We start from the raw sequence: 19,440 nt of genomic DNA, 5'->3' as shown, positions 1-19,440 counted from the left end.
GGAGCTCCTCACCTTTTTAGCATGTGACCTTCTACAACAATGCAATGTCTATTTGTGGCCGCAGAGGCCGCCGGTTGTAGCCTGATTTATGCGCCCACTTGCCAGTTCATTAGGTACACGGGCGAAAAAACAAGTGCGCTCTAACGCGGCAGACGCTGCACTGAATCTTCATGAAGGTTGTAATGTTGAGTTTATGTTGAGACAGCGTCAGAAAGGTTGGTGATTCAACCGGACGGTCATTTTGGAGGACGTACAGTAGTTTGTGGTGCAGTTAAACTGTAAGTGTTTCTCTTATTTAGCCTTGTCAACTGATAATAATGGGGTTGTCAAAATAATAGATACGACACGACTCAGTGGGACTACAAAATAACAACAGCTTTTAGTTGTTTTAAACAAATGCTTCGTGAAGATTTACTTCAAGACCATATATTTATATTAGAATGCATTAATTTTCTCTTGTGTACCTAATGAACTGGGAAGTGACTGTATTATATTTGAATTTCCAGGTTCATGGGAAGTTCAACTGAGTCAGTAATACATCAGAAAAACAGTCAACATCGGACAGACAGCAATGTTTTCTCCTTCCTGTGCTGTTACTCATCACCATTACCCTCTTTGGGTGGTCCTGACACACAAGATGGGAACCACGGCTGTTTTCAAGTTGGGAGTTCGCATTCAGTCCCTTGTCGGTAACCTTAAGCTGATACTTAACTAACCTTAACTTTACCCCAGAGCAGACAGGAACCCTTTTAGCTCATGATACACGCAACTGCTATGAAACCAAATCTGAAACAACTTGTCCGCCAAGTTATTAATTATACAAACCAAAAATGAGTCACAGGTTTCTGTACCCTTGGCTTCCCCCCTGCGCTCGGGTGACCCTTCCTTTCTTCACAAGCTGACGACAGACTGCAGTAAAGCCCGGGTTACCCTGTAGGTACAGAAATCACGTCACCTCCACGGGAAAACATGGAAGGTGAAGGGTGTACAAGCCCCCCTCCCCCCTGCACTGAAACGGCATAACCTCTCTTCCAAGCGGGCCAAGGTGCAGCAGGTGACATGTGCGCTGAATGGACAACTGCTTAGAGAGTGTTGGATATTTTGGAAATGTCATGCGCTGGCATTATTAGCATACCCCTTGCGTTAGCCTGCGCGCGCGGGCTGTCAAGAGTCGGCAAGCAGAACAGGCAGGGAGACCTGCGGGGCTGCCAAGCAAGGAGAACGGAGATTTATTATCATCAGAAGGGCACAATTGCCGGTTGTTCAAAGGGTTGTCATAATTTCTGTCATCTATTTAAAGTCAAACTCAGGCAACAGGCGACGGCCGTGTCAAGAGCGGGGCAGACGATTTGCATTCCACAGATGTCTGCTCCTTGGAAAAGAGCCCTGTTAAAACTGCCATGTGCTGAACTACTTTCACTCCAGTGGAAACGTTAAACGCCGAATCCCCCCCTATGAAGGAAAATAACACACACACACACACACACACGCACACACACGCTCATTTCGCCAGGGATGACTCAGCTTTCACGAGGTGTGCTGTGAGAGCACCTGCCAGGGGTAGTATGATAATACACACTGTTTTCTGTTGCTCCACTTCACCACGTGTGCCTGCTGCACAGAGGGGAAATATTTTCACACTGCCAGCTTCACTAACTGAGAAACAGCTTAATTTGCACTGTTAACAGTCCCAGTGGAAACCAATTAGTAGTCCGTAGCTGTGAGCTGACCGGTGGCCATTTGATTTTCCTTTCTGCTCGCTACTCAGGACGCTGAGAAACATATTTTTAAAGGGGTACGTTTCGCTAACAAACATGCAGACACAGTTCACAGCTCTAGTGACATTTGTCGCTGCGCATGTTTATAAAGCCTCAGTCCTCTTTTTTATCTCCTGAACACGTTGGGTGAACTACATTAAAGCTCCCCTACCATTCTGAATCAGGGAAGTGTGTGCTCGGGGAGGGGGTAATCCTCAATAGCCTCTGGGTGTTTTGCACACACTCTCACCAGCTGTTTTCATCAGTATCATGTGGTGGTGGTGAAAGCCTGGTGAGTGCTGCCTCCCTGTGTTTGCAAACAGCAACTGCTCCCATCCACAGTCGTGACACTGAGTCACAATCACCCCTGACAATACCTGGGGTCAAACGACCCGGCCTTGTACCCATCAGAAATATAGTGCTCATTACAGGCCATATAGCTGTCACTGTATAGGTAATACACTTCAACAGCAGCTGTCAGGAATATGGCTCACATCCCAAATCTACATCACCGCAGTGATAAAACATTAGGGAATTGAGTTTTGGGGTAATACACTAATGCACCTGTAAGCTGGTGCCAATTGTGTAAGGGCCACTGGTTACAGACACGTGGTTTCGACTTTACGCAATGATTTTTGGGATGACCCGACCTGATAGCCGCGAGGTGAAGGACGTCGCTCGGTATTTGTAACATGAATGACTTCCACCTGGCTTTTGCTTCAGGGAGCAAACAGAGCAGAAGTAAAAGTGTAGAGTTGATCGGTGTTTATTCAAACTATAGTAATTCCTGGATTATCACGAAGACAGAAATACAGCAGATTCATTTAGTGTTGTCTTTCAGGCACACAGGAAAAAGATGACTTACAGTGAGGAGCTATCATTTTCTACCGCGTATCTGTTAAATACAATAATAATATATTCATGATCTAGTAAAAAGTAAACAAAAACTTCATTTAAGAAAACGTACAACAGATATGTGAATAAGGCTGGAGGAGATACAGTAGGTCCATTATTACGGTTCACAACTTTGGCATCAGTGTATAAAAAAAAGAAGAAGGTAAAATCAGAAACAGGAGGCCCTTTCTTACGAGCTGCTCGTATGCACCGTTAACACAAAACCACTTCATTAACATCAGCCTTTACACCTTAGAGTAGTCACACAGAGTTTAAAATGATGGTGCATTAAGGCTGTTGAGCAAGGCACTAACTTGTGAACCTTCACTCAGGCAGATAATGTGTTCTGAACAGGCGTTTAAGCAAATCACTGGAGACACGTCAGGCAGTAAAGGGGAAAACAAATTACAGCTCATAAGAAAGCACCTCCAGAGTCACAGAAAATAATTATGTACAAAATCTAAACACAACAGTTGAAAAGTTTAAAAGGCCACTATCAAACAAAAGGCATGGTCGTCTCGTTAGTGTGGAAACCAAATGGTGTTACAAGCTGAAGAGGGCCCCAGAGGTGCGCTTGTTAAACCTCTGCAGCTGGGTAAAAAAAAAAAAAAGAAGCAGCGGTGATCAGGATTTACATTATCTCTAAAAGGAGCGGTTTTACTCCGCTGGTCTTTACGCCACTCCCGGGTGCAGCCTCTGTCTGATCCACACGTATAAAAGTACATGGAGGGAAGCAGGGTGGAAGAACACTACAATGTTTCAGTCCCGGGGAGGCCGTCCCACGCTAAATTTACACAAGTTAATTCTCATCAGGCCTTTTCTCCCAGCGCTGTAATCTTGTAGCTGTAGCTGCAATCCGACTGCCTAATTACCCCAAGAAACCTTGTAGTGTTATTCCACCCTTTTGTTTACCAAAGTGAGATCCTCGGATGTGAAACTTGATCCCTTGCCAAATTTTTCTTCCCCTATGTGTAAGGCAAAGAAAAGAACCTATGGGCTATTTGAGTTTGGCATGTGGTGATGAAGTTACCTCCTCCAAACCACACACTTTTCTTCTGCTTCTGCTTCTTAGTACGGCTCTGCCTTTAGACTTCGATACAGGCAGCATGTAAACACCATCCCTATGATCTGGGGATTGGACGAAGGGGAAGAAAAAGACAATTCAGCAAAATATAGCAGATATAAGCAGTTCATCTATATATTCTCTGTTTATGCGCTCACCTGTACACAAGCAATCCCAACACCCACAGCGCCGATAATCTTCAGATGGTCCAGGATGAATTTCTCCAGTTTAGTGATGCAGCCGCCCTGGATGAAAAACAAAGAGTGTCTTTATGTTGCATGAGTTGACGTGGGAGTCTCACTGCAACAAAACAAAACTTATGCATGCAGTTTGGATATGATGGCTACAGAGACATAATCAAACATGACGTAGGCACAGATCAGCACTCTTCATCCTCTCACCTCCACCTTGTAGATGTTAGAAGGGTGGTCTCTGATCCCGCAGGACTCAGATGGAGTCTTGCAGCAGCTGTCGGGAACCTTCCTGCCATTTGCTCTGCTGGAGCGAATCCAGGCGCTCTCGGCCCAGTCGGACGAACTGTTGCTGCCGCAGCACTTGAACTGGTGGACGACGCAGAAGGGGGAAAAACACGGTTCAGCTAAGCAAAGCGTGATGTGCGGAGGAAATAGTTAAACATGCTGCAAAAAAATGCAAACGACGACAGAAATGTTTCTTAGGGACCCCAAAAGTTGATGAACGTCAGTCATCAGCTTAGTCTGGTTACAAGGTATTTGGATTTCATTATGGGGCATGTTTCAACTGAGAAGAAGGAGAAAACAAAAAAATAGGATTGTCCTACGTCCTTCAACTAATCAGAGCCATTTTCTTTCTAAGCACCGACACATTTTGATTCTCCCAGCTGATCTTTGCAGCCGGGAGCATAATCAGTTCCCAGTGGAGCGACTCCAGACCAACATTCCCCACAAAAACTCCATGGGCCGGAAATATAGTGCTGCGAGTATTTGCACTGCATGTGGTGATGTTTGTCTATTTGCACGAGTTTTCTTAAGCTGCACTGTGTTGAGGTCTTTCTGCCACTGTAGAAATTGGCTTATTGGCTTTCTTATCAAGTGTGACATAAGATGATCAATGCTACTCTGGCATCCGTACGGCAAACGTGAAGCTACAGCAAGCAGCCAGGTAGTTTAGCTTAGCACCAAGACTGGAAACAGGAAGAAACAGCTAGCCTTGTTCTTTCCAAATGGTAAGAAAATCCAAGAATATTTATTAGATGAAAACTTTCTGGAGGCTCTACTGTTTGCTGGATCACGACACCTTTGGACAGATAGTTGGACAGAGAGTTTCCAGCGATCCAGTCTTTATGCAAAGCTAAACTGGCTGGCTGCTGGTCCTGGCTTCTTGCATAATCGTTCTCCTCCAACTCTCCAAAAAAAAAAAAAAAGCAGATATTTCCAAAAGTGCTTAATAATTCCCGGCCAACAACAGAAGTTTAGAAGGAAGATCAAAATATAGAGGCTGACGTTGTAAGAGCGAGGGGATGCTCATACTACAAAAAAAAAAAGAGTATAAAGCTGAAGTCTTAACTGCAGCACTGATTTATTTCTTCCTTCATGTGTTGTCAACTGGTATGAGCAAAAGAGAGGGTGAATTACAGCAGACGGTCCAGACAAGTCTGTCATGCTTAGCTAAAGTCAGAGGGACTGCGATCAGATTTGTTTTCACTCGGCTTCATCAACCAAATATCTAATCTGATGGGATCTTTGGCTGAAAGGGAAACAGCGTTTTGTGTGATGACGGTTACGCTCCAAAAACTGAGATAAAATTAAGTTTTACGCTGTAAATTTTACTCATCCAACAAGGCTGACACGTACCTCCTGCTGCAGCTTGTCCACAGCGTTGGTGATGTGTTCAAATGAGTCCTCCTTATACTTCTGGATCATGGTTTCTCTCAGGTTCTGCTTCAGCTCCTCATTCAACTGTTGTCAGACACAGAGGCAGATTTATACAGTAGCAGCCCACGACATCAACACACACACACAAAAAAAAAAAAAACATCAGGCCAGCACAGAGTGCAACTGTAAATGGTCAATTTAAAGTAGTAAAGTAGTAGCTGTTGACTTTGCTACAGATAGGACATTTAAAGCACACGGGGTGTAAACGCTCTCTTGACGATACACATCACTGATGGAGGTTCAAACAACAGAGGAGCAGATGAAGACGAAGCAGAGGAAGTCGTGCTTTTTGTTCTCTAGACCAGTGGTAGAAAATGCTCAGTGGAGGAGCGGGAGGCTTGGGGGGGCTCAGTTTCTATGGCAACAAGCCAGCTGGGAAACCACTGTAAATCAAAGCGTGAAGGAGATATCAAGGGAATGAATGATGAAAAGAGGAGGGGAGGGCGGGGCGGGGGGGAGAGATAAGAGGGAGGGAGGTGAAGATAAAGAAGGAGAAGAAGAAAGAAGGAAAAGGAGGTGTTCGGTTTTTCCATTTTACCTGTTGACAGGTCGGGAAACACTACGGCAGTGAGGTGAAAACAGCGAATCGAGATTTAAAATGGCTTAGCCTGCGTGGGCATGAACAGCACCGCGGTTTTTAATCACGTACAGATAACTGCAAGTTCAGGCCTCGATTCACGTAACGACTGCATGAGTGTGAAACCAGGCTGAAGCAATATCATACACATGTCCAGGTACGGATCCGAGCTACGGCCCGACCAATACTTGGGTCGATGCTGATACTGATTGTGGGGAGTAAAAACGATTAAAAAGACCAGACCAGTCGGCAAGTCAGCCTGTGGACTTCACTCTTGTACCATGACGCTTTAAGCATCATGACGACCAGTCACTGATCAGGTGACAGCAACAACCTCCTGGACTGAGCATACAGTCCATGCACCGAGAAGACAGGTGAGGAGCCCAGTGGGTCATTGCAGCAAACTAGCAGCAGTTCATGAAGTGAGTGGAAATACTTCACTAAAGATGAAGCCCATTCTACTATGACTTAAAAGTACTACTGCAATGCACACTCATCTGAAAAGGCCTCCGCTAACACTAGCAGAAGAAATGTCCAAATCCTATCGACTGCAGTCTGATAACAACTTCACCAAATGCCCAGCGGTAACTGAGAGGAGGAGGATGAACATCAACAATTTACTGGTGAATATCATTGTCTAAAGTTATTAGATCTTTAGCTGCAATACACTGAGAAGGCGTCAGAAAATAATGCATTTGTTTTAACCCAGCTACATTATCCCATCTTACATGCTCCGGAGCACTATGCTATTGATGGTGCCCAGTTGCAGCCTTGTTTTACACAGGCTATACAAATCTGCGACGCACAGCTGCACCATATGTATTCAGGTCAAGAATATAGATTTCATTGTTGCAAAGCATTACTTTCTACTATGTTTTTTAGGGATGCACCGATCCGACTTTTTCAGTCCCGATACCGATCCGATACCATTGTTGAATTAATAATAAACTGCATACCTTCCACCTTATACCTTCCTTCCACCATGTAGAAGAAACTAAAGGCACCAGACTTTCCTAACTAAACATTACTTTCCTAACTAAGACAAAATAACATAGATGTAATGTATTGAATACTTATTTGTTATTTAAAGAACAATTTGGCATCCAAATCGAAAATAGAATGTAATCAAACTTCTTAAAATAAATTTAAATAAATAAACATTTACTTTGAAGACATTGCAAACAGCCGTCAAATTAGTTGGCGTAGCAAGCGTGAAATATCGACTCTTTGGCTCGCTCCATGTTGCTTAAATGCTCCAACTCGTTCTGCTTCTTCTTCTTCTTCTGCTTAACGGCGGATCATATCTTCACGACATATACCGCCACCTACTGGACTACTACACAGGATCTCCAACTCGTTCCAGCATGCGACACACGTGCTGCTAACGAATGACGTAGGATCTGTTAATTTTTCCGATCCCCGATCCAGCTATTTTGTCAATGTCGGGGCCGATATCCGATCCCAATATCGGATCGGTGCACCCCTAATGTTTTTATTAGTGACGACTTCCGCAACTAGTCCGTGTCAACTTGACTTTCATCGCGTAATAGTTGACTTTAAAAATTCAGAACTTGCGCAACCCGTCGATGGTTTAGGCTGAGCTAAACAACATAAACGCTTTTATGTTTAACTCAATACAGATCATCAGCAACACAAACTACAACCTCCAGAACTACCATACAGTTGATGCTGTACAGATGTTGCCATTTCAACTGACTATTACAACTGTTATGAAGCGGAGTGAAGACTAGATTAGATTAGATTATTGGGAAAAGGTGCAGTAGTTGTTGATTTCTTTGCCTGAAGGAGGCAGCACTGAAATCTTTTAATTATAAACTGGCTGATATGTAGTTTCCCACTAGACGGAGCATGCTCGCACAAAGTTCAATTGAAGGCTGACACAGATGAGTTGTGAAAAATCAGCATGTTTATTAACATGATAAATGTGTCTTTGTAAGTGAGTTACAAGCAGCTGCTGTGAGATGCTAATCTCATATCCTGAAATAAAGACAGTTATTACCATGGAGAGGGATTAGTAATGACAATAGGGAGCGTATAAACCCGGCTTTAATACAAGCTGGAATATTTTGAAGCGAGTGAATGGGACAGAGCTCATGAGCTGTGTATTAATGAATGAGGCAGTTATACAGTGCACTTCTAGACTGAGACAAGTCCTCTCGCTGAGCTACAGTCACCAGGCTTTTACACTAGACAGGGTGGTGTGTGCTGCTGGTGGTAGAGAGGAAAAAAAATCAGTGTAGCAGCGTAGATGAATATACCGAGGTTATCAGTTTTAGTTTAGTTTTTACGTTAACTACACATGAGTGAAGGAAGTCATCACTTCCAAAGCCAAACTGTGAATTTAGTGCACAGTTTGAGGTGCATGTACTACACTCACATGCCAGTTCATTAGGTACACTAGAGAAAACGAATGCAACGCTAATGTAACAGTCCTGCACTAACTGCACGATAACGTTTGGTTTATGATTAAGAAAGGTTATAATTCAAATAGATGTTACACTCAGAAGTGTTTCTGTTATTTAGCTGAGCCAAATGACTACAATAGGGTTGTCAAAAATAATAGGCTCATGTGTCAGTACAGCACAATACGGTTCAATAGTCCTACAAACCACAACCTCCAAAATGACCACAGCTCAACCAATAGCACTCTCTCAGTTAATTTAAATGGTTGCTGAATATCATAACCTTCATGAAGCTAAGATTTAGTGCAGATTTATGAAAATGCATTTACTAGTACACCCAATAAATAGGCAAGTAAGCGTAAGTCAGAAAAGCTTGATTATAAAAAACTTATTTTAAATGAGTCAGACAGTGCTTTCCTTATGAGCCTACTGGAGGCATTTTTCAGGGGGCAGACTGATATTTGTGTTTTCAAAGAGCTGTGTTTCCTTCCTGCAATCTTCATTTAACATGCTGGTTTTGTCGTGGCTGAGATTACAGCACAGAACCTGCCACGTGGGAACTGAAACAGTTGTCTCAGTTGTGTTTCAACGCTTCCAACTACGTGCTCAGACTAGGAGACACAAAGCATTTGTCGAGAATGCTCTATGGCTAGATTGCATCGGGATACGTATCAGGTGTTGATTTCTTGTAAAATGGTAGACTTGTGTCCGCCCGAGGCAGTGAGAGATGTTTCCTCTCTTTTGTAATGCAATTAAGACTGTGTTATTCCTTCAGTCCTGACCTTTCTGGGCCAGTGTCTAGTCTTCTTATATTTGTCAGCTGTTCCTTTGACATTCCTCAAAGACAAGAGTGTGAAGGATTACCTGCTGATAGTAGATATAAGCCAGGACGCCGGCCAGGATCTCCAACAGGAAGATACACAGCAGCAGGACAAAGTACTGAGGAAAGCAGAGGAGAGGAGGACACAGTTAGTGGACGGTAATGTGATGAAGGGACAAGTGGCTTAAAAATCTGATGTGGCAGCTTTGTTGGCTGCGTTTGACACCGCTTGAACTGTGCTTCCTTTTAACCCAGCTCGTTTCCATTACAAGGCAGCGTGTTATCCCTGCTTGAACTGTTCAGTGCTCATTCACGCAGCACTGCTAGAAAGGTAGTTTGAAGGAAACAGAAACAATACTGTGGCAATGGACTGGTTACAGTCTATTTAAAAATGCAAATACTGGGAAACCTTGTCCACTGCAGGTGTGTACAAGCATCCAAAAAAGGAATCACTGAGAACAAACAATGTTCAGCAATAGATTTGGGCAGATATCAAATCAGCCACAACATTAAAACCACTGACAGGATAAGTAAATAACATTGATCATCTTACGAATACAGTTCTGCTGAGAAACATTTGGACCTGGCATTCGTGTGGATGTTACTTAGACATGTACCACCCACCTAGACCAGACCAGGCACCCCCACCCCATAGCAATGACACTCCTTGATGGCAGCAGCCATCCCGTAGCAGGATAAAACCTGACACGGGCACACACACAAAAGCTGTTTAGGAACAACTCAAAAAAACATGAAAAACAGCTCAAAAGGCATTGACCTGGCCTCCAAATTCACTAGATCCCAAACTGATCATGTATCTGTAGGCTGCACTGGAACAAGTCTGATCAACAGAGACCCCTCCCCCTCAACCCATAGGACCCTAAGGCACAGCTAACAACATATGGAGGCACAAGGGAGACACCAGGATGGTGGTCATAATGTTATGCCTGATCGGTGTATGAATTCTGACCAGATACTGAATATTCAGTGTGTTTAACTTGGACAACTCCATTCTGTCATGTGATGCAATGTTTACAGGTTTTAAGTACAGAGTAGGGACACAGCAAGAGTCTGTGGTCCATTTTCTGGTGTCTTTGTGTCTGCGGCCCTAATCTGGGACTAGTTGGACTCTGTCACCAGCGTGTGTCATCCTAATTATAAAGCACATAAAGCACATTTAAAAAAAAAACTTTTTAAACCCAGCACAGCCTAATAAAAACACAATGATAGGATTTATTACAAGGTCAAGCATCTGTATTACATTAAAGTGTAACGGTAACAGCTGTGAATTTTACATGACTGTTAGCACATAGTCACCACAGTTGACAAAACATGAAGTGATTCCATTACAGCTGTACTCTTCTCTGCTTTCTCATTTTTTTTTCATGTTTTCTTTTCACATTCAGCTCCTGAATGACAACAACAGCTTGCACGAAACGGCAAAATCCACTGCAGAGTGGCACACATCACACCTTGTGCTTTCAGTGAGGTTCGCTGTGCAGAGTTTATCGTCTGCATCTGCCTCGTGACCAAGCCCACTGGAGTTAAGAGGGAGGGTCTGCTTTTCATGCCAAGAGAATAGCAGAACTTCTTCAGAATTAAAGACTAGAAGAGATATTATCGGACCTAAACCATGACCTAAATTCGTTTGGCCCTCTGCTATCGCGCAGACAAAATCAGCCTGGTAAAGTGCACTTGGTCTTTGATTTGATAGCTTGGGTTGATTAGATCTCTGAGTGGTTCTGTGTCTGAATGCTGAGCAGACTCCATGATGCATTGTGATGCTGTGTTCAGGGTGAGAAGAGAAGACAACGAATACATATGCTTATGTTGGAAAATAAGCTAAAATAACTGAGTAGCAGTAACCTTGACCTGTAATGAAACCAATTCTGAGAGCTTTATACCTTCCAACACATACAGGCCAGCATTTCCATCCATTTTCCTCCCACGATTGGATTTAATTGGATTTAATTAGTTTCCAAACATCAGAAATGCATGTATAAGGACACTGGACACCAAGTTGATGGTTGGCCGATGTCAGGCCATCGTTAGCCGCCTGTGGCCCTGGCTTTTGCAGTGTGTTACACACCGCTAGCTCTAGTCGGATCTCTGTCAGTGGCATTTTCTGACATTTGAGCGTCTTGAATCAGTGCCACAATGCCAGCAGTAGGACATTATGTAGCTCTTCGTAGTTTCCTTGCTCCCTGGCTAAACCTAGCTGTTCCAGTTTCCCTTTTGAATGCCAAAACAGACTGCTGCTACCTGGCAAATAAGTTGGTAATTGGCTGTAATCTTTGCAGCGTGTTCAAGAGCTACTTTTTGGCCCAGACAGAGGTGATGTGATGCCGTGTTACTGTTGGTCTTTGTTGCTGGTATTTCTCAGATGTTAGCTGGGTTGCCTTTACACTGCTGGATTATGTACATATGAAATAGTTTTCTTCTAGATTTCCAGTTATGTTATTCATTTAATTCTTCAATTTATTGTGGCTGTTATGTTTGGCAAAATCTTTACTTTAAAATATTGTGTTTCAGGACATTTCATTGTCACAACTCCCTGCCATAAATGTCTTTGTCTTCAGGTAGACTACAGAAAACTCATGATATAACACTTCCAGTAATTAATTGAGTTTAGACCAGTCACAGCTATGAAAATGACTTACATTAGGAAGGTAAGCCCTCTCCAAACAAAGCTAATGTCTTACAATAACTGCACAGAGAAGATGAAACATAATTATGTTGCGTGGCTCGATTGACTCTCTTCTTCACACACAATCACACACAGCTTTTGCAGACTGATGCCCAAAGGACAGTGATGTGTACAGGCTGTGGCGGGGAACCTGTTGTTGGCTGTGCAGAGCGAGGCAGCTGAATTACAGACTGCAGCGACGCTAGAGGACTCCTCATGATCTCATGCACACTCCCTCTCTCGCACACTCATTTTACGTCTGAGCTGCCATTCTTCTCCCGGGCGACTTAAGGGCACAGTGTAATTACTGCCAAGATGACTCTCATGTATAAAACCTCTTTTTAAAGCCCTGCATTGACTTCAGACTCCACAATGCGCCGGTGCGTGTAGGCTGCCTGGAACAACAACACACTCCTTTTCTTTTTGCAGAGAGCTAATATCTCAAGGTCAGCTCATGCTCATCTTGCTGAGCTTGTTAGAAAATATTTGAACAGTTCCTTTGTTTTTTTTTTGTGTTCACAGCATCTGTTTTCCTCCAGAGTTCTTCCAACTTTTCCCCCCCCTCATCTAAATGTACCTCCACCAGCAAGAAGTGTACATACTGTTTCTATTTTTGACTTCATTAGAAGTGTACTGCTGCCCTTATAGCTACTGAGCAGGAGGAGTACAGTCATGCTGAAGGTGACTTTGATCAGACAAATGATGGTTGGACACATGCTCAACGAACTCAACCTATGAACTTTTGGCTATACATACAGCTCGGCCAGCTGTTGATTAATTCAGTTGGTAGATGATGGTTTAATGCAGCTCACAGTTCTGCTAGATTCCTAGATTTACATTATCGTTCACAGAAATGTAATGACTTTTAACGTGGTAAGGTGGGGCTTCATAATTTGTGAATAATTTTGCTGATTATTTTCCTTAATAATAATTATTTATAATATGTATGAAACATATTGAGACTGACTGCACTGGCCAAAACACAAGGACAAATACCCTATTCACTCAGGTCTAATTTTACCTGGAGACTTATAGTAATGTGTAATACTTGTGGAGGTCATCTGTGATCTAGGGCTTTGACTCCGAACTTCGTTATTCGAATATAATTCGATTATTTTAAAAATTGAAGATATTCGAACGAATTTTAGGGATCTCTTAATATTCGAACCTGTATGGGAATTATTTTTTGTAAATGTGTTTGCTTGTAAACGTTGTTTTCAATTCAGATTCCGAGTTTTTTTTTTCACGCCTGGTGTGACAGTGTTTTTCTTCCGAAAGCATCTTTGACTTACGAAAGGTTCCTGTAAGCTTGTGTATTTCCGATGGAGCGTTAACTGTGTCGTAACAGCATTTTCTGTTATATTCTGCTCGTTACATATTCATTCCGACACTGCATATATTGTTTGCTTAATAATAAAAAGTTTAACACGCATAAATACTCAGCCTTTCGTGCACGTAGTCTATTAACATTGACTGATACACTGCCCTCTGGTGGACAGAACATATAGAACTTAAGTTTGATACCAATATCAGTCTTACTGAAGACATTTAATGGTCAAAATATAATTAATAAATATTCAAATATATATTCGAATTTTAATATTAATAAACAAACGAACTTCGAATATGATTTTTGGGCAAAAGTCAAAGCCCTACTGTGATCCCGTGCGAATCGGCCATGTCCACAATTTGGAAAGTAAAACTTACACCACAAATGACCTACCATATTTCTCCCAACATATTGTGTGGGTCCTGTGATTATACTAATGCAGTATGAATGGGTAACTGAAGGTGTGGTTTAATTAGTGATAAATACTCTTATGTTTTCCATGTGGTCGCACAAACTGCAGATATGCCAAAACAAGTAGCACTGCATTCAATTCTCCAATGGCAGAAAATGAGGCTGGACAATGTTTAAAAAAATAAATCAGTAAGGTGATGAGTTGAATACATTAAAGAATAAAATCAGCTGCAGTTTTATGGAGGATCTGGGAGTCATAAATAAAAGATTTTGGATTATGACATCCTAATGAGTTAAAAATGCTAATGCTTCCCAGATATAGTGACAAGATGTCGTTCCGCGAATTTGCTTCTTTTGATGTGCCAAAGTCAGAACAGCACGCACACACACCCACACACACACGCACACCACCACACGCACACACACCCGCACACACACACACACACACAGAGAGAGAGAACTCCATTATGTCCTTCATCTTTTGGCAATCTCCAGCGACCCCCGACAAGCTCATTCCTTCTATGTGATTCATGGCCGTAATCTTAACTCTTCAAGATGCACCATGCATCAATAAAACAGACACACAAACAGAGAAGGTTTACTTAAGTTCAGTTTAAGTTCAGTTTACAGCGGAACAGCCCCAGCCCCAGTGACTATGTTCACGTTATTCAACAACCTGCAGCAGTGTATTTAACCTGAAAATTGTTTTAATATCATTATTAATGCTTTACTGAACTTTTCTTCAAGCTCTTCTTCCCTTGTTGAAGCATTAAAGATTGTCTTAAGAAGCTCTGGTCTGGATACTTAATAAACGTCTGAGTAATGATCATAACTAAGGGACAGAAGCCTCATAAGGTTGCAGAACAGGCAGTGAAATGAGCAAATCTTTGCTTCTGCGTGTAGCTTTGTCAATGCGTTGACAGAGCTACAAGACAAATGAAATTCAATATAAAGAAAGAGAAACAACAAATGAAGGTAGATGAGAGAAAATAAATAAAATAGGGGGAAAATAGAGATGCTGACAGACAGATGGCGAGCCTGAAAGTAGAATGAGTGCTCCAGCTATGTATTTGTGCTTATATTTGTCAGAGAAACAGTTTGGCAGATAACAAAAATAGAAACCAATTTAGGTATACTTTCAACAAATTGCCCTGATTTTGACACACTGACACTCTACACAGTGTTATCATTTTATGTAAAGGACTTATTGTAAATATTTGTCAGTGTGTCTTTTGCCAGTGGCTGCACCAAACAATGTGGATTACATAAATAAGTTATGATATGTCTGTGTAGAATATGTCAGCGCATTGCAATGTTTACGTTCATCTCCAATTATGGTGGCGACGGCTGGAAATAACTACAGCGTATGAATTAAATAGAGACCCAACAAGAAGGACATCCAATCACATGTGGCCCGAACATTATGTGCAAGCACCTCAACTGAAACCATCTGCAGATTTTCAAACCTCAATCGAACGAGACTGAGGTGTCTTTTTGTTTTTGTACAGTGTCCTTGTGAGTCTTGAAAGGCGCTTATAAATAAAATGTATTATTATTATAAGACTATTACAGTGAGTTTTGTCTGATTGTTGGATGGTGCTCAGTGCATCGGAGTTGTCGTGTCCTTCTAGAAAAAGTCTCTCAAGAGCAGATGGTAACAGCAGCACAGCTTTCCGGAGTATTGGGAGTGTATAAGCAGTTTGTTTCTGCAGATGCAGACCTATAATACTAAACAACATATACTTCCATTAATTACACTCTAAGACAGTGTAGGGAACTTTCTATCGATAAATAATACAGCCAGTTAAAATAAGGCATTGCAGTTAAACCATACATGAATATCTACATCTAGTAATGTCAGAATATATTTAACTACATCTTTACTAATTAGGTCTACACAGAAATCTTAACTTTTGTGATGTCATTAAAAGTTAAATTTGCAAAGCTTTCTTCATTTTATAGATTTCATGTTAAATGGTAGAAGTTACTGGTTGTTATTTAGTTGTTGTCCTCAATGAAGTAAACGCAACTAGGTTTGATTGATGAAATCTAACTGCGTATAGTTTCCATGTGGTCTCACAAATTGCAAATATGTCACAACAAGTGGTAAACACTCAATACCGTTCGTTCTACAATAGCAGAAGATGTAGCTGAATAATATTTCAAAAATAAATAAGTGTGATGATCAATGAGATTCACCAAAGAGTAAAATTAGCTGCAGTTTTATGGAGGATCTGAGTCGTAAATAAAAAAAAATGTGGATGACGACGCCCTAATGCGTTAAAAATGCTAATGCTTCTGAGATATAGTGACAAGATGATTAGAGAAACCCTGTTTCTGACAACACTCCTATGCTAAACAAAGAGCGAAATTAGAGCTGCAGCGATTACTCAACAGAGAATAGTGCTTTTCTCTTTAGTAACAAAATAATCAGTAGAGAATGTCAACTTGATCCCAGGGGAGACTGCGATAGACGTAAATCATTAACACGATCACTCACCTGCCACTTCATTAGGCACACTGGTAAAAACAAATGCATTCCAATAAAACAGTCCTGCTCTAAATCTTAACACAAAGGTTATGGTATTTGTTAAAAAATAACTGAGAGAGCTGATGATTTAATTTTGGAGGCTGCGGTTTGTAGTACTACTGAATTGTATCGTGTTGTACCGACACATGTTCTTATTATTTTGACAACCCCTTATAAGTCAGTGGGCTAGGCTAAATGACAGAAAAGGTTTAGTGTATGATTTCAGTCTAATTTAGCAGCACCACAAACTACATCCTCCAAAATGATCATCATTCATCAAGTTAAATTACTACCTTTCTGATGCTGTTTCAATATAAACTGAATATTATGAGAGTCATTAAGGAGGAGTTTAGTGGAGGACTGTTATATTACAATGTATTCTTTTTCACTAGTGTACCTTATAAATTGGCAAGTGGGTGTATTTTGATTAAATGGGAGAGACAGAGGTGCAGACACAAAAAGAGTGAGGCAGACAGGAAAATATAAGATGAAATTAAATAGAGAGAGAGGAGTAAAGAGAAATACAGACTCCCTTCTTCTTGTGGGATAGATTTCCTTCTGTTTCTCTTTGTCCTACTGATTCTTCTTGTACTCTGTGCAGTACAAATGCCACTAATAACCCCACAGAAAGTCAGACATTGCTTTCTCTTTAATCAAAAAGCAATTGTACTTGGTTTATTTTATCCTTACAGCTGCAACATGTCCCTGTGATACTATTGCTGGATTAGCTTTTTTGTTAGAACTCATGATCTTTAGGTTACAGGACAGTGTCGCCAATCACTGCTGCTCTTATGAACTCTCAGCAGGCACCAACCGCTCGCAACATACCAAAAAAAACAAAAAAAAAACACAACAACAACAACAATCAATCCACCTCTACCCCGCAATTCACCCTTACGTTTGCCCTCTTTAACAATCCCGATAGCATCTCTCCTTCCCGACAAGTTCATTCTTTCACTTTGATTCATCGGCCTAATCTCAACCATTCAGGACGCGCTGAGCATTTAAAAACCTAAACCACACAGAGGACAAGACATGGTGCACGCGCCTCGATTTATACCGGGCTACAAATCTAATAATCTGGAATTCACTGACTCTAAGCGGATCTAGCGGATGCTTTAATTCATTTTTATTTAGCCGCTGCCATTTTAAAATTCCTGCACAACACCCAGTTTTAAGTCTATTGCTTCAGATGAACAGAATTCAGTTGGAAAAAAAGGGAAACAACATTCATTGATAGATAAGAAAAAGCAAACAAGGAAAATTTAAGATGCAGTGGGACACTGACGGACTGATGGTAAGGGAGAATGTGAAAAAAGTGCTCGTATTTGACAAATGATAGGTATCGAATGGAGTTATACGTTTTATAATAATTTACATTACTAGCATAGCTTTTCAGCTATTTAAATATAATGTCATCAGGCTGCCTCTCGCCCGATGACAGCTGGGATAGGCTCCAGCAGACCCCCGTGACCCTTAACAGGACCAAATGGGTACAGAAGATGAATGAATGAATGAATGAATGAAAATATAATAGCCATATTTTGCAAGAAAATTTTATGCCAAAATAATTTTACTTCCCAATCATTTTATCCAAGATACAACATACATTTTAATAATAAAACAGCATCTCCACTTGCTCCCGGCAGCTGTTTTATTTTTTTTATTTTGAGAAATAGCTTGAACATCACATAGATAATAATACTTTTCTTATTATGAGCACAGCTAAAAATATAATTAATTACACCTAGCCTAACTTTGCTATCCTCACCCTATAGAAACAGCTTACTACTTCATAAATGCCACATATAGATAGATCAGATGGAACGATGAACGATGTTTAGACATATTCTACTGTGTCTCAATCAGAAAATATCTGATCACGTTGAAAAAAAATTTTCTGGGTCGTCTCTGGTGAAATCTGGCAAACCCTGTGAGATGCAAACATTGAGCTGTGCCCACGGTGGTGTGTCCTGCGTAAATTCACCTTGTTGAAATGTTTGGATGACGACAGTGATCATTGGAATAATACAGTGTTTCTGTGTGTGTGTACTGTGTGCTGGTTTAAGTGCCAGGCAGGTGTCTCTGCTGGCAAAAGCCCAATGTGTGTGCCAAGTCAAATATGGGCTCACGCTCCCTGAAGTTTTTTGTTTTGTCTGAAGCCAACAGCTTAGCCTTGATTGGTTGTCTTTGCAAGTATGTGCGTATATGTGTGGCTCCACAGTTTTGTCCTGACAAACCATTTTTGGCTTATTCTTCTGGTAAAGAATGAGCCAAAATCTTTTCACATGCCAGCTATGGCTTCACTAGATAAATAAACTTCTCCAGAGTGGTTATAAAAAGACTATTTACTGCCATCAAATCACCTGAGTGATACTTTTAAACACTGAGATGCTTTGTAAACTCTTCGTGGTCAGTGGCTCTTTTAGCAGCATCCAACTAAGGAGATGTCAGAAAAAAATCATCATCTAGGTGTTGTGCTATGACTAAAACGTATGTCTAGTCAGAGGCAGACGTAAACAGAAAAGTTATGAGCAGTTTTTATAGCGGGAAAAAAATGATAAAATTCCTGATCAGCGGGCATTCAGGTGTACAAGATACTGCACCGATCCTCAGGAAATATATGCAGACATGGTTATTGATAACCTGTTTCAGGGACAGTGCACTGGCAAGAGTGTGAGTGAGAAAAGGACGGCTTCTCGGCATAATACGTGCCGACTCTAGAGTTCAATCAGTTTTCTTGTTTCACAATCTGAGGAATTTAATTTTCATTTCTTCGGCTCATCAGTCATTTTTAATCTATTTCTTGGCGCAAGAGTAAGTTGAGATGAGGGAAGTAACCACAGCAATGTGACTGCCGTGTCAACTGTCTCTGCGCTAGAAGGTGTCATTGTGGACGTGCATCTACTACGCTTGTCTCAGCTGCGTGACATTTTTTTTTTTTAAATAAAGGTTAGGGATGCAAGCAATTAATCGATTATCGATTAATCGTCGATAAGAAATTACTCGATTAAAATTAATTAATTGCAATTAATT

At 41.3% G+C, this 19,440-nt stretch overlaps 1 protein-coding gene across 1 annotated transcript in view; it reads right to left on the bottom strand.

The window, feature by feature from the left end:
* Positions 1–2,420: 2,420 nt before the first annotated feature.
* Positions 2,421–19,440, bottom strand: part of LOC311485797 (CD151 antigen-like) — a 29,701-nt gene continuing 12,681 nt past the window's right edge. The window contains exons 4-8 of the mRNA XM_084541424.1: positions 9,492–9,566; positions 5,547–5,651; positions 4,116–4,274; positions 3,873–3,959; positions 2,421–3,779 (exon numbers count right to left, since the gene is read on the bottom strand). Coding sequence (XP_084397550.1) covers positions 3,720–3,779; positions 3,873–3,959; positions 4,116–4,274; positions 5,547–5,651; positions 9,492–9,566 — 486 coding nt within the window. The 3' untranslated portion in view covers positions 2,421–3,719. The remainder of the gene's footprint in view (positions 3,780–3,872; positions 3,960–4,115; positions 4,275–5,546; positions 5,652–9,491; positions 9,567–19,440) is intronic.

Source organism: Chelon labrosus (genome assembly GCF_963514085.1).
Source record: "Chelon labrosus genome assembly, chromosome: 3".
Classification (NCBI taxonomy): domain Eukaryota; kingdom Metazoa; phylum Chordata; class Actinopteri; order Mugiliformes; family Mugilidae; genus Chelon; species Chelon labrosus.
This window is presented reverse-complemented; position numbering and strand designations above follow the sequence as displayed.